Source organism: Brachionichthys hirsutus, chromosome 20, assembly GCF_040956055.1.
Source record: "Brachionichthys hirsutus isolate HB-005 chromosome 20, CSIRO-AGI_Bhir_v1, whole genome shotgun sequence".
Classification (NCBI taxonomy): domain Eukaryota; kingdom Metazoa; phylum Chordata; class Actinopteri; order Lophiiformes; family Brachionichthyidae; genus Brachionichthys; species Brachionichthys hirsutus.
In genome coordinates this window covers 1,980,038-1,995,693 of record NC_090916.1, presented here as the reverse complement: position 1 = coordinate 1,995,693, position 15,656 = coordinate 1,980,038, and the positions used below count along the sequence as shown (strand labels likewise).

The following is a 15,656-nucleotide window of genomic DNA, read 5'->3' as shown; positions in this document are numbered from 1 at the left end:
ATGTCACTCAAGGAGGAACAAAAAAAAAGTCAACATTCGTGTCTTGGGTCAGGAACCAACTGACAGTTCACAAGGCATATGAATTCACACTGTATGAAGAGAAATCCATAAATAAAGAATAAATCCTCTCCATTGTGTTGGAATGGGACGGCTGCCTCGTCAAGGACCAGCGTTCATTGGGGGGGATTACGTTTTTTTTTATCACAGTAAGAATCCTCTTTATCTGATGCAGATTTCAGAGCCGAACAGGCGCATCTATTGCTTTGAATTGTGTGCACACAGGCTCACCTGCATGCGGGCAAATACAAAGATGTTCGTTGCTGGGATTTAATTTCCTTGCTCAATGAGGGCTTGTTAAAAATCCTGCCTACTGCAATCATCGGTTTCAGTCTGGAGCACGTCCCTGATTTGGGCTCAATCGCAAGCACAGCTTTTGATCACGTTGGCACAGATATAATTATAAAGAGGTTGAGAGCTGCTCCTTGGAATCAATGCAACCTGTGAGCCCACCGTAATAACGTCTTGTGTTGAACACATACATGGACCGAGCATCTGTTTCTAAGTCGCCATCAGTGTTTTCAATCAAAAAGATTGCACCATAATCCACCTTATCGCGGATGCTCCGTCGGTGAGCACCGGAGTGTGTTTTTTGAAGCTCCCTCTGCTACCACGTGTTAAATCTCTGTTCCACAGTTTCTCCTCATTTGAGATTTTCAATGATGGCGATCTGCCGTCGGTCGGCGTAGTCTGGGCTCAGGCCGTTCAGGTAGAGGCTGCCGTTCCTGGCCAGAGCACCTGGGATGGGACTCATGCTGGGGCAAGCCTCCCTGTCCTCATACAGGTTGACTGACAGCGCCCTTTTGCCAGGGGTCATTTCCTGGTTGATGGAGCAATTCATGCCCAGCTCAGAGGACAGCTTGCGCTTCATGGACGCGGCACGCTGGAATTTGTCGTAGATGTCCACGCTAAGCCGTCGCCGGGTCTCCTTGAACTCTGCTGACACGTTTGCTGTCCACTCAGCTGCGTGAATTCGGAACTCCCCGACCTACAGAGTAAAAATAAAAAATAAAGATTGATGTATTGCAGGTGGCCGAGCACAAACAAATATACACATGCATGTAATTTTAGACATGCATTGCGAGTTGGAAAAAGCTTGCTATTCTAAAGAAATATAAATGTTAGTGCAGGCAGAGTTAAAAAATAACAAAAAAAATAATAAGGAAATCCAAAAGTCGACTTTGTATTGTAGAACACTTTAAATGTAATATAATGCACATAAAAGATAATTCAGGAGCTAAAAATCAACACCCTCCATTTAACTGGGGCCAGAAAGATAAAGGTTTTGTGTGGTGAGGATTTTTTTTTGTCTCTGTTCTCGAGTGTATTCACTTAGGAAAGAAATAAAAAAAACAACCCTAGTCACTCTTGTCAACATAAATACCGTTTATGTTTATTAACGTGTTCCCCGACGGCTTCCTGCTTTGAGCAGCCGTTCCTGGGTCTCGGCTGCTCTCCTGTTATCTTCAGTGATTTCAGTTCTCAGTGTGTAACTGCTGATGTGGCGATAAAAAGCTGTGGTGAAATGACTAAACTCCATGTGATGGTTTCAGCCCAGCTACTTTCAGTTTATCTATATTCATGTGCACCCATATGTGCTGGTACAACACATACACACGCACACACACACACACACACACACAAAGGTGCCTGTCATCGTTCTGTTCTTCTCACTTTCCTGCCTGATCTTCCTCACCCCTTGCATCCTCTCCCAACCTCCCACCACAATCCTCTCTCTCTCCATAATTTATGTTCCTGCGGAGCTCACAGGCGCCATTGCAGCTTTTCCATCAAGCTGGTTGTGCAAGGATTTCCAGACTTACATCGAGTTCCACCCAGCTCTGCAATGTGCACATGGTTGATTTCTGCACTGAGTGCACATAGATTTGGATGTGCAGGTAATGAAAGTGCCAAAACCAGCAACGTCTCCTATTACTCAGCAGCGACAAGGTGAATATTTAAGCCAGGTGTTGTATGAGATTTGATTTAATCCACAGATCCACAGCGAGGATTCATCGCCACGGATCTATGGCTGGAACGGGAAATGGAAAACACTGAGGCGTTTCTCTGTCCCTAAAGGACAGCGATGAAGAGATGGTGATCGCACCTGTGCATCCGTCCAGCAACATACACAGACCCTCCAGGAGTAAATACGACAGTGGATCTGTCACAGTTGGCCCCACCTCCATGCAGGTAAAGAAAGCTCAGAGGCTGCTGCTCTACCCCATCCTGAATCCTATAGTCCTGAGATGTGAGATGATGAGTGCAGCGACACTCCAGCTGCAGAAACGGTGGAGTGCTTCTCTATCCTCTGACCATTTATGCACAAAGCACAGCAGCTTAGCTTCATAAATATCACATTCTGCATTCATCTCCAGGTCCGAAAGCTCCTAATTAACCCCAAGGCATTGGCAGAGGTGGATCAAAGTGCCGCTAACTCTGATCAAAGAGTTGCTCTGGGTGGATTCTGCTGCATCAATGTGCATACTACATGTCCTTCTCAGGCCGAGGCACCAATGGGTGAACACATGAGCAATGGTACAAGGATCACATGAATTTGTCCTAGCGATATCGTGTGAGCCGTGCTCAGTGCAAAGCTTTGGATAAGGCCAACGGAAAAGGTTCATTTAGTGACTGATGGGAAGGTTTGGAATGATGATTCTGGACTGAAATGTATTTGCTCTGAGGGAAAATTTAGATTTAACTGGATAGCTGGTTCATCGTCCATAAAAGATATGAAAAATATATCATTGTGAAAATGTCTCCAGCATCTTGCAGTGATCCTTGTCTCAGCCTCCTCACTTCTAAGTGAGAACCCCCCCCCCCACCAAGGTGAGATTGACTTCCCCTCCTCCTTTACTGCAAAGTGGTTTCTTATCTCCCTCTCACATCTATAACCCCAGCAGACGCTTCATCACAAGTCACCGCACATCAGCGCCTACCTCCTCTTTAGTTTTCTTCGAGATGACACGGAACCAGTCTCCAATCATGCTGAGCACAGCAGCGAAGTAAGCCAGGCCGACCATGATCCAGAACCACACCACGGGCTTGTAGTAGTTCAGGTAGTCCGGACTGTCTGACCCACCTGAAGAGCCAAAGACGCAACAGATCAGCTGTGTTTTTCTTTTTGGTTTTATATTCACAAGGACTAAGCTGCTTTTTCCACGTCGCTTTTTTGTCAGATACTTGGAAAAAATGAAGGAAGAAATGAAGTAACGCAGAACAAATTTAAAGATAACCCGTTGAGTTTTGTTTTTTTGACCACCTCATGCATGGCGTCATTGATCCCTGTTGTTTCTTTTGAATTATTATTCAAGAACAAACTTCATTCAAGACAAAAATCCAATAACTATATAATGTTGCTCTTATGATGATTTTTTTTTTGCATGACATTGACTATCCAGGTCTGGAGCGGCACCTGAGTCCACACCGGATGCACGGAATATTACATTAGGTGCATGGAGCTGCTTCATTTAATGCCCTATTTGCCCTCAGTTGATGTGTAAATGTAGCGTGTGCTCCCCCACCCGGTGTCTTTGAATGAGCCCTGGACACATTAGCTGCGGCGGCGCAGTGCAGCCTGCTCATTGTGTGTTAGGTAAGGCCCGTTACAGCCACCAGTTTAACCAACCAAGTGTGACCGTAACTACCGATGCAGGCGGTGTAATCGAATCTACAATCATTAGGCCCGAGTGAAATCTAGCAGCTGAGTGACTGTGATTCTTCAGCCTCTGGCTCCCTGCAGGTACGATGATTCTACTGTCACCTGCTCAAATGCACACAGGCAGCAGCGGCAACCACGGCGCCACCTTGCTCCTTCGTGATCAGGCTTGACTCAAATGGAAGAAAACAAATGAATGGAAAAATCTGGAGTTCATGTTTCAGTGAATAACATTTATGGAAAATGAGTGGCTCACAATCTCACGTCTGCGGTCAAGGTCGCAATTTGGTTTGATATCCTCCTGGGACACAGCACGCCAGTTAGCATGTCCTCTGTAATTGACAAATGTCCACTACAGAGGACATGCTAACTGGCTGGGTCTCAGGAGGATATTTGGAAACAAACAAACAAACACAAATGACAATAAATATTCCTTGTACAGACCAACAAAATGCATTTTGTGAATTTGTGAAGGAGCGGTTGATTGGACTTTTGCCACATGTGATTTGAGTTACCTAAAGAATGATGCAAAGGCAGCTACTCAAACCTCTGGGCAAAATGACATATGGGTTTTTTTTTCAATTGAATGATACATTTGGTAAGAAAAAAAGTGATGGTAGCTTTTTGAAATTAAGCACTTTTGGATCCATTCTAAAAAGGACATTTTTCCATCTTCACTTTAGCCTTATCCGTTTGTTTGTTTGTCTGATTGCTTCGGGGCCCGAAGATGGCTTAAAAAAATAAAAGCAAAAAAAATGACCTTTTTCACCAGCAACAAAGTCTCCGAAGCCGATTGTGGTGAGGGTGATAACGACAAAGTAGATGGACTCCAGCGTGCTCCAGCCCTCGATCTGCTTGAAGATGACGGCTGGCAGGGCCACAAAGATGAGACACCCGAAGAGGATGAAGAGCAGCGTGGAGAAGACACGGATCTTTGTTTGGCTGACTTTCCATTTCTGCGGGGCAGATAAAAGAACTGCTGAGAATAAGCTATAAACTTTCACACGGAAAACAAAAAACTAAAAGAAGAGAATCAGAGGAACAAATACAATCATCCAGCGCTGGATATGAATTGAGGCAGTGGTGATTATTGATAGCATAAAACTAACATTTGCTGTTGTCTAATATCTCCAGCATCAGGCTACCGAGCATATGTGACATAACTTTAGCTGTGAAGGCGGCTCCTACGCCTGAGCTGTGGAGAGGCAGAACGAAATAGGATTAGAAAATAATTGTGCATCCATTCTGTGATATCGGCTGCAACTTGAGCCAAGGCTTCCCCCTGCTTCGCTACGACAGCCTTTTCTCCTTGATGTGGACTACCGGTACTTTCAGCTGGTGCACTGTACCCTTTTCCCCTTTCAGTTAAGTAAGCCCAAATCTCATGAAGTGCAAGCACATGTTAGATCACAGAGTCCGCGGTTACTACGCAGAATAAAGCTCGCTATAGCAGTGTACATATTAAAAAGAAATGGGGGGAGATAAATTATGGATTAGTGAAGCTTCTCTGCACAGCAGCCGTTCCAGTCATTTTATTCCCAGTGTTTGGGCACAATCGACAACTTCATCCTTCCCTGGAGGGGAAACTGCACAGAATCAGAATGATCTCAAACCTGTTGCTGCCAAGCATCCTGGTGAAAAATTGCTTGTGTTCGTGCTTTGTTGCTGAAAATGGAAGCTCTTATAGTGGAATCAGGGAATATGTTAATGACGTTTTTTTTTAAATTCTCCATAGGTTTGAGCCCATGGTTTTTGCAGAAATAAAACATAAGCAGATTAAAAAAAAGGAGCATCCTTTAAAAAAAAAAGAGTTCCGGAAAGAAGAGTACATTATAGTGAAATTCTGCACTGAGCATCTTCTAGAATAGATTGACGTAATGACCCTATTTTTCAGTTATTTGGAACATAGAAAGGGAAACAAAATGCCACAGTAATGTATATAGCAATGATTGCAGTGTTGGTAGCAAAGGTAGTTACAGTCAGGGATGTAAAAAGCAACAATTAAAACACGGCGTTTTCCTGCTGTCAACAGAAATACTGCTATAACAATGATGTAATACTGCAGTAGCAGAAAAACACTGAGGATGATCGATGGAGAAAGAATCTTACTTTCTGCCTCGTGCTGCTGTTGGGATGTAATATACGCTGGATCTCAGCATGCAATTAATTCCTCACGCTGGAAAAATGGCGTGTAAGTGTCAGCGACTGTGCGGTTGTCTTTATCACGCAGCGCGTTGTCTGCACAACACGAAAGTATAGCACGCCACTAACTGTTGTACTTCAGCACAATAGAGTACGGCTGTGAGGCTGCAGCACTTAGCAGTAGTGATCTTGTACTTTGCCTTAAATCAGCAGCCATTAAATATTAATGCCATAATTAAACATTTAAACATTTTCCTTTGACTGCTTTTACTGTTTATGAACCACTTTGTTTAGCATCAACCTGTTTGATTTGTCCTCCAGGCCATAAAACTGCAGTCGTTGCATTTCCCATAGAAACTAGAACTACCATGCACTTCCAATATCGGTTGAAATATTTAGAGATCTGAGTTTTCAATTCTGCACATGTTTTCTACAGCTCTGAGGGGAAATCCTGCACTTTTCAAGGTGTTTCTGCTGCAGCCCGACTCCACACGGATAGAGCATCTCTGCAGGAACAGCTGCAGTACCACGATAATGAAATCGCCGGATGTAGCTGTGTAGCTTTGTCTACAGTAAAAACACGTGTTCATACAGGAAGGTGCAAATGAGAGATACACACAAGCTTACCACAATCATCTTCTCTACTTTGGCAATGCCCTTTCCAAAAATAGTCCCCAACTGGTCCCCGACACCGGCCAGTAAGAATCCAAACAAAGGAATTCCCAGCAGAGCATAAATGATGCAGAAGATCCGTCCTCCTTCTGTGTGTGGAGAGATATTCCCAAATCCTGACAGACGGGAACAGAATAAGAATCAGAACAAAGCAGCTGCACCAAGCAGGAGAGATTTCTTGAAGAGATGGAACATTCTGTATTTAAGGAATATTACTGTGCTTTTTTACATTTATTTATTATTAGTTATGTACAGTTTTATTTTAATGTTTTACCTTTTGTAGCCTCCGTTTTTTTTCTTTGTTTGCATCAGTCTGATATAGAAGAGAGGATTATTGTGAGTGACAGTGAGAGGCAGCTTGCGGGACAGCAAAGTGTGCCGATGACACTTCATCGTGTTGGAGAAGCTTTTTCACGCTCTACTCAGGCTTTGACAAATGAAGACGTCGTTCACACAAAATAAATCCTGTGAGTTTTGTTTCTATAGTTCCAGGGATTTTTTTTTTGTCACTGGCATCCTCAAACTGGATGGATGACAAACTGCTGATTGACAGGATGACAGCACGGAAACAACAGACTGGCTTTCAGAAATGTCACAAGTGGGGGGATGGAATTTGTGTGAAGCACTGACTAAGGCTCAATTAGATAATGATGATCATTTACACACAAGGAGATTCTAATGCAAAACAACCCAAAAAAGATAAAACTACAGCGCATAACCGTTTCCAATCATGTAATCCTGCCATCATGTGCTGCGATAAAAAAACAATCAGGCCTCTAGAACTCTGCACACCAGACTCAGCTCCAACCTTCATGACCTTTGCCTTTCACTCCAACAACATGTGGCCAGCATCAACACTTAAAGAAAAGGTCTGCATCATGAACAGCATCATTACCTGACTCGCCAGCCTCACACCGGAGGACGGCGAGAAATAATTGCCTATCGAATCTAAATGGCGATTAGTGCAGTGTGAGAAACAGGATGCTGGATCATTGGTTGTTGGCTGCTGGATAGATGAGAAGCAGCAGCACTGTGCTTGAAGCTGCACTGATAAAAAACAGAGTTAGATAAATGAATTCTTGTTTACAGCCTCGGCTGCTGAATGCTGTCACGTCATGATATCTGATGCGCTGTGTGGTTCCACTGTGCTACGGCGCTGACAGTCAGAGGCAGGTGGATGTCATTGCATAAAAATAGGAGATACAAATTTAATACTGACTAGTTCAAAATGTGAAACAAAATGTTTATATTTAATTTCGGATTTAAACGGAGACGGAAAGATGAACCGGTTTCACACTTGACGACAACATGGCTTCATAAATTATACATTAACCCCAATGTTTCCGCTTTATTATGAAACAAGGTCTCAAAATGGGCAAAGCCGTTTACCAAGCATGGCCCACAGACCGCTGCGCCACGGACAATAAAAGTTTAATGGCTTCCTTCCAAACTAATTAAGTGATGCTGGGAGGGAAGATGGCAGAAAACTAGAAGTTGTTCCTGTCTAGTCATAGATTGATTGATTGATTCATCTTATTTTTAAATGTAACAAAACATGTACAAATTTTAAAATATATTTAGTTGTTTTTAGATGGTTTTTTTAATAAGCTGATTAAAAAAGCAATGTCTTATTGTTTTAAACAACATTGTTTAGATATTTTGGGATGCTGCCCTGGTAAGATTTTAGATTTAGATTCAGTGCTGAAATGGATTTTTCACTGTATGCTACCAACAGATGATTTAAAATGATGCATATATTTCTGTTCAGTTCAGGTTATCGGTACTCCAGAAGGTAAAACATTTGTCAAGAACAATGTTAATACATTTTAAGAATAAAAGCGTATTGAGTCGGAATGCAACAGTTAAAGAGATTAAGATAATCCAAAGGGGACAAAATATTGTGCAAACCATTTAAGCACCTTCTGACATACAGGAGAGGAGGGAAAGGAGACAGGAGATTATATCTGTCCATTTCCTGCATGAAATATATGGATGAAAGCAAGTGTCTTGGGAAAATGGTGTATTGCTTGAAAGCCTCACATTCAATTACAGATATAATAATAAAAATCAATAATCCATGCATGGATAGGGATTCTTGCTCAACCTCTTTGGATAAAACCACAAGAATATAAGAGGGTTTTTGTACTTTTCTGGATTTTGCTCTTTTTCTATTATCTTTGAAGGTCGGCTGATGGAAAAACGTTGTGCAATTGCTTTATAAGCAACACCAGTGTGAGGGTCGTGTGGCTGCACTGGCTGATTGGCCTACGACTCACACCTGTTTTCTGCCTCTCATCCCAGACACACCTGAGGCTGATTACGACCGGCCTTCATAAGCCCTGCTCCGCCCGCTGTTCCTAGTCGGACTATTTTTCATGGATCGCGTCCCTGCGTACAGAATGTCTTTCTGCCGCTCCTCATCCCTGGGATCTGCCTTTGTTAGAGTTTTGTATTTTGAGCTTGCTTATTTGGTTTGTTCTTTTGGCTGTGTCTTTTTGTTTAACAAGATATTTTCGTTGGGCTCCAGCAACCCCGTAACCCGTGCGCAGCTCCGGGATAGTGACTCGACTGATGAACATTCCAGTAAAGCTTATAGTCACGTTTGTACTGTCTCCGTCCTCTGTTTCTTGGGGTCCTCTCGCACCAGTCCGTAACAACCAGACTCCTTTGCAGAGCATAAAGTATAACGTTTATCCAGAGAGAGAGCGTATATAAATGGAACATATTGTTCCAGTTGCGCTAAAACTATCATTTAATCTTTCTGAAACACGCTGTTTCAGTTATGTCTGTGCGAATTCTTTATTATAAAATGCAAAGATTTTTGGAGAGAAAAAAATACATTGCAAGCAAAATTAAAGCACTTCTTTTCAAGATGAAATGAGTGAAATACTTTCTTTTACTCTCTGGCTGAAAGCATTTACCTTTAATCTGAAGCAAATGCACACCTTTAAAACTAAACGACAACAACAATTTATGAATGGGATGTGACACCATAATAGATGAAGGGAGCCCATCTATCATCAAAGAGACAAGCTAATGTATGTTGCCATCTGTGTGTGTGTGTGCGTGTGACTAATGGATGTTTGTGGTGGTGGTGAGCAGACGTTGGCAGGTCTGCTGCCTACAGAAGGTTTGGGTTTGCAAATACTGCAATTTAATGTTGAAATATTCATCAACACGGCATCCTGCTGACCCAAGATGCTCATTAATCTGGACAAACGCAAAACAAAAAATGTCTTCCATAAAGAGAAATCACTTCATTGCAACTCAATGAGTAGCCAGGCTTAGCTGTGTGTGTCTGTGTGTCTGTGTGTGTCTGTGTGTGTGTGTGTGTGACCTCCTCCATTTTCCTGATTGGTAAGCTCTTCCAGCTGGAGGTGACAGAGCTCTATCAAGCCGTATGTAAAACGCATGCTGGAGGAGGGAAGTGTGTTTCAGCCTGGGCTCTCTGGATGTGCTGCGTGACGACGGCTCCTTGATTACAGCAAAGCAAAGGAGACGCTTCAAGATCATATTCTTTTAATGTCCTGCCAGACCAGAGCTCTTCAGTTTCAGAATTTGTAAAAAAAAAGTGCTTCAACATATTTTAGAAATTATTTTTTAATTTTTTTAAATCAAAGTAGGATTGCTTCTATAATCTCTGAGATCTGATGAACCCAAACATCTGATATTGTCATGGATTTGGATTTCCTTTGCCCCCCCCCCCCCCCCCCGTTTTATTTTGAAAGCTCATTTCCTTGCGTTGTACTTTTCACTGAACACTTCTCTGCCTTTGTCTCGTCTTCCCGCCTCGGAGGCTTTTGATTAGGTCTGTGGTTTTTTCTTTTTAGCCTTATCTTCTGAAAGCATGAGCTCTTCAGTTCCTCAGTTAAATCTCTGGACGGCTTCTGCTCTGCCTCAGTAGTTCGCATTTGGCGCTTTTTCCTCCATAATGGTGGCACAGATATTTCCCTTTACCTTCAATACCCTTCTGCAATACTATACTTGCCTGAATAGTGTGCGATACTGCTGCAGTGCTCTTGCATGGAATGATGGCCGCCACATTTCACTGTGGCGTAACAGCAAGTCACTGCCTGCTGTTTTACTTCAGTGAAAATGAACACCCTGTGGAATGGGGGCACTGGTGGCACTGCTGCATGTGCACTGATGTTTTCTGCGCTTACTATTTTCTGAGCCCCGACTCGCATGCTTTGTAACCAAGGCAACATTCTTTGAGGGTGAGGAGCACCGTTTCAAACATTTGATTTAAAGGCATTTAGACTTGTTTTTTCTTCGTGCAGATACGTTCAAAGTTTCATTGCTCCTCGCTCGACTTGGCGCATGAAGTATAACATGGGAAAGTAAATGTACTATGTTAAAAAAAGCACTTTCACCCTAATCCCCCCTCCTTTCTTAATCTTTAAGTATCTTAAAATGTCATAGTACTTCTACCACTAGTTGGAAGTATTATCAGAGGCATCTAAAAGGACAGAAGGAGGAGCAGCAGCTAAATTGAAAAGCCAGGAGCCTCTTACCGATTGTGGTGATGACAGTACCAGCAAAGAAAAAGGAGGAGCTAAAGTCCCACAGGCTCGTCTGATTGGAGGACTTCCCTGAGGGGTTCACGCCTTCCCGTACTGCTGAAACCACTTGCTGCAACAGAAAGTGAAGACAAAAGCAGACATTAAAAAACCCTACAGACACCCGGGAGTGTTCATGAGCACAACGTCATGCAGAAGAAAACATTTTCTGAGCTGAGAAGCTGATAAGAATCCAACCAGAAACAACGAGGCATCTGTCCCCTTCATTAATGTCTGTCTGCCTGTCTGTCTGCCTGTCTGTCTGTCTGTCTGTCTGTTAGCAGCGTAACTCAAAGCGTTACTGACAGAACTTTATGAAATTTTCAGGAAATGTTGGGAATGTTAACAGGAACAGATGATTAAATTCGTCATCGCATACCCGAGTCCGATATGTACCATCATGCAAAAGGTCTTCTGGCTCTGATCCAGAATGAGGGCAGGAAAAATATATTTATTACATTTTAACATTGAAAACCCCCAATTCTAGATTCAAAAATCAGTAAAAACACACATCAACTCTGATTCACTTTTACTTTTCATGGCTGGTGTATAAACAATTTAGAACCCTTGGATGATGATCTAGATCACCATGTGGACGGTGTAAATCGATGGTATATTTCCCCCCCAAGCATTTGTTAGACACAACAGCAAGCAGAGCTCTCTGCTTCACAGTGAAATCCTTCTAAGGATCAGTAAGTGCCGACGTCTCCGTACGCACAGACACGGATTTGTAGCCAATGGCGTGTCTGGCTGCAATTCTGCTGCAGAGAAGCATAGACGGGAATATTCAGACTTTACTCAATGGCGTTATGGTCGTTAGGGACTCATTAACCGTTTCTCACTGCAAACTCAGTTATCGATTTCTTGCCGTTCGTCCTCCAAGTGGACGATTCTAAACTGAGCAGGTGACTTTGGCTGTGACACGGCGTCAGGAAGCCATTCTCACGCCAGCTGTCTGCACAGGAATGAAAAGAGCAACATGATTTCCCACTCAGGGTTGCACGCTCACGACAAGAGAGAAGGCTGGACTGGAGCCACCAGCTGGAGGGGATAAAGCACGCCTCTTCAGGACTCCTCACACCCACAGTCTCCTAAACATAGATGTGAGGAATAGTGAAGCTCGCACAATGTGCATCCAGACACAGAGATAATGACTTTGTACCACAGACTTGCACGAAAATAGAATTCAGTGTCTGTAGCTTCGCATTCCGAATCCAACCTTTTGCCAGAGGTTTTAGCGCAGCGCATTAAAATCACATTAAATGAGATCACTAAACCGTAAACACGCCAACCACTTGCTGTTGGTTTATGTGATTCCTCTTTATGGATCTTCCCTGTGGCATCAAGCTGCACGCAGTGATGCAGGAACGCAGCAGGAGTTCACCTGTCATACGTCAGCAATGCAGAGCCAGCAGAATGACAATGTAAGCCACCGAAAGCTTCAGAGGAATATAGTCACAGAGCAGTCCTGATGAGGGAACCTTTGCTAAAGCTTCCTTCATAGGTCAAAGGCTGTCATGCCAGCACATTATTCTCCATCTAAAGAAGAAACTGGCACAAAAATCCTGTCTCCTATTGAATATGGGGGGAATTAACAGTCAAGCAAACCCATGGAGAACCCAAAATTGTGTTTATTTTCATTACCTAAAATACAAAATAGAGCCGAAGTTCGGCCGGAACGTAAGTAGGGGTTTGCTTTCCTCCATGTGCATCCATCTGGAGAGTTTCTCAGCCTCTGCATGCAGGAGGCAGAGGGTATAGATAGACCCCAACAGTGAAGCTGTCAAAAGGTTGATCGTTCTGGACGTGTCTGACATATTAAAGCATGACATTTAAGAATGGGTGGCCATGTTAGGAATTTTAGAGACTTTGCATGCCAGCATTTAAGCAGCACTAAGCAATAGCCTTAATTATAGTACCGGATTCTGCTTGGAAGAATGAATTTTCTTTTCATAAAATGACACTGTGAATTACTTTCCAGACCAGAAAGACTTAAACTTCTCTGCTATTAAGTGGACATGTATGCTTTTTTTTGTGGATCACCTGATGGAAGCAGCTGTTAGAGAGTTTAGGAAATGGAAATGCATGACGCTGCCTGGACCGCTCCGGGTCCAGTTCACTGCAGTGAGACAACAGGGTTCCGTAAGATACAGAATCATTACTGAGACACGCCAATGCTCCGAGCCCTCTTGAGAACACTACGATGATGCAGATGCTAATTCTGATAAAAAAAAGAACCCAGTACTGGACGGAAGACCTATGATTGCCTCATGTGTTTGAATACTTCCAATAGAAAGGAATACATTCTTGTGTATTTCACTCACCAGGTTAGACTATCTTTTTTATTATTGTATTTAATACTAATAAACCCTCCAGGAACACCCTCACAAGCAGTTTGTGTGCGTCCAGCTTTGAACCTCCTCTATGTTTATGGAAATCCTCTGAGCATGGCATCCTGCACGCAGTCCCCAGACATCTGATTTAAATCGTATAAATGAATGCTATATATTTCTATTCTACTGTTTGATCATTTCTAAATTGCACAAAAGGAAATTGTCCACTCACTGTCGCTCAGAAAGCACTATTTAGCAAATCACACGGGGCGATTGGCTCGGCTTTAGTTTCCTGTCCAAAATAAATTGGCCCTATTAATGCTGCGCTTAGGCACACAGCTGCATGGACGCCACGGGAAATAAAGAGCCAGGTGATTTGGGGGCCAGGTTGGCTGCTTCCAAACAAGCACGAGCTATCGAACGGTCTCAGCTTTTCTGACTTCCCTCACAATTACTCCCCTAGAGAGCACATCGCTTTTGAATCCTCTCCTGCCTAGCTTTTGATCAGTGGGGTGGGGTGGGGGGCTGTATCGAAGCTACTCAATAAATCATCTGAAGAGAAACAGCACTTGCTGCTGCCTGATGCATGATGAACAGAGCTGCTTGGTCCAAACTGTGGTCTGGATTTATTTTGAGTATATATTTATATATATTTATACCTGCAGAAACTGTTTCTCATAAAAGCATCCTGAAAGTAGACTGTCCAGTTTCAACTGATTTCAAATCCGCTATCATGCTAGAGTCGAGCGGGTTATAATGTTTACCGTGTTCATTATCTTGGTTCTCTACGCAGAATAAGTGAGGTTTGGACTGATCTATATCTCAGTAGAAGTCTATCCTGTTTACAAGTGAACGATTTGTCCTCGGCAGAATCACCACAGTCGTTAAGCTTCCACTTGTTAGAGCTGATTGATTCCACAAATTCATCCAATCAGCTGCCAGGGCGGGTTAAACAAAAAGTGCTGCACTTCGCTTTCTTAACAAGAGCATCAAATGCTGCTGTCATCGTTTCTCCTGCTTCCAACCCCATTCATCTCCTTCAAGTCAAGCAAGTTCACGACTGGAAAAATCAAGCAGGAATGTGCAATTCTGACAAAATAATGGGCTGCCGGGGATACACGAGAGTGCTGCTGCCTGCTGCACGCCGCTGCACGACGCTGCACGACTCTGCACGACGCTGCACGACGCTGCACGACGCTGCACGACGCTCTATCATATGTCTTTCTGCAGAAGAAAGCAGCTCTGCTGTTCAATCATTGAGCGTTTGTGCGTTACGCTGGTGGTCTCAGGCCCTCACAGCTGCAGCTGTTTGCTCATACATGATAAACTAGTGAAACTACAAGTGAATGCTCCTGTATTTGTTATACAATACGAGTGTCTGGTGGTTATTCATTGCTAAAACCTTACAAATAAGGCCGTCACATTATAGAAATAGATCTACTGCAGCAGAAAACAAAAACTGTTGAATGATAACATGAAATGAGCCGATCTGAGCCGCTGTCAGGAGGATGCCCGTCGTCATGCTTAAATAACACAATATCGACTGTCTGCAAATTGAAATATATAATGCAGCCGCCGAAGTTCACAGAATAAGCATGTATAAAATAATAAATTCATCAGGATACGACTCCCTTCTTTGTGTCCACACAATCCTGAGGGCCCAGTGAGAAAACCAGATAAAGCGGCGTCGACCTTCGCTGTCCAGGGAAATAGAGCGGAAGTCTTTGCTTCCAGTTCCACCTACCTTGACCAAATCCTCTAACTCAGAAGAGTTGACGCAGACGTGTGTGTTCAAGAAGTCCAGTTTCTCCGCCAGGATGGCCAGCTTCTGAGAGCTCTCGTGGGGCTGCTCCAGGGCGCTGAACACCGTCGCCCCGATTATGAGGTAAAGCACCACCAACAAGAAGATGGCGGAAACGGTTTTCCACCTCATTACTGTGGTGCGAGTGTCACACTCTTCATCATCATCGTCTGGGGTGTTCAGCACGACCGGCTTGGTCGAGAAGGACAGACGAGGTTTGGCGTTATGGGCGGCAGTCTTTGGGTCAAGAAGGTCAGGTGCGGCCACTACAGAGGTAGAAGTAATAAAACCAATCAATATCTACCTATCTACCCATCTATCTATCTACCTATCTCTCTATCTATCTATCATGAAACTTGCTGAAACCATCCAATTTTGAAGTGGCTCCAGATATAAAGCTGATTCAGCTTATTTTTTTCACTTCCTGTATC

The 15,656-nt window shown here is 43.4% G+C and overlaps 1 protein-coding gene across 3 annotated transcripts; it reads right to left on the bottom strand.

Annotated features, from left to right (window-relative positions):
- Window positions 1-700: 700 nt before the first annotated feature.
- LOC137909336 (potassium channel subfamily K member 2-like) lies at window positions 701-15,486 on the bottom strand. 3 transcript variants are annotated; one of them, XM_068753785.1, is made up of 6 exons: window positions 15,169-15,486; window positions 11,047-11,164; window positions 6,488-6,648; window positions 4,472-4,674; window positions 3,000-3,150; window positions 701-1,045 (listed from the first exon to the last, which is right to left on the bottom strand). In XM_068753785.1, exons 1-6 carry the CDS (start codon window positions 15,355-15,357, stop codon window positions 701-703), a joined length of 1,167 nt encoding a protein of 388 aa, XP_068609886.1. In that variant the 5' UTR covers window positions 15,358-15,486. The 3 variants fall into 3 exon arrangements, with proteins under 3 accessions (XP_068609886.1, XP_068609887.1, XP_068609888.1); XM_068753786.1 differs by having other exon boundaries at window positions 3,000-3,142; window positions 4,479-4,674; XM_068753787.1 differs by having other exon boundaries at window positions 3,000-3,142; window positions 4,488-4,674.
- Window positions 15,487-15,656: the final 170 nt, after the last annotated feature.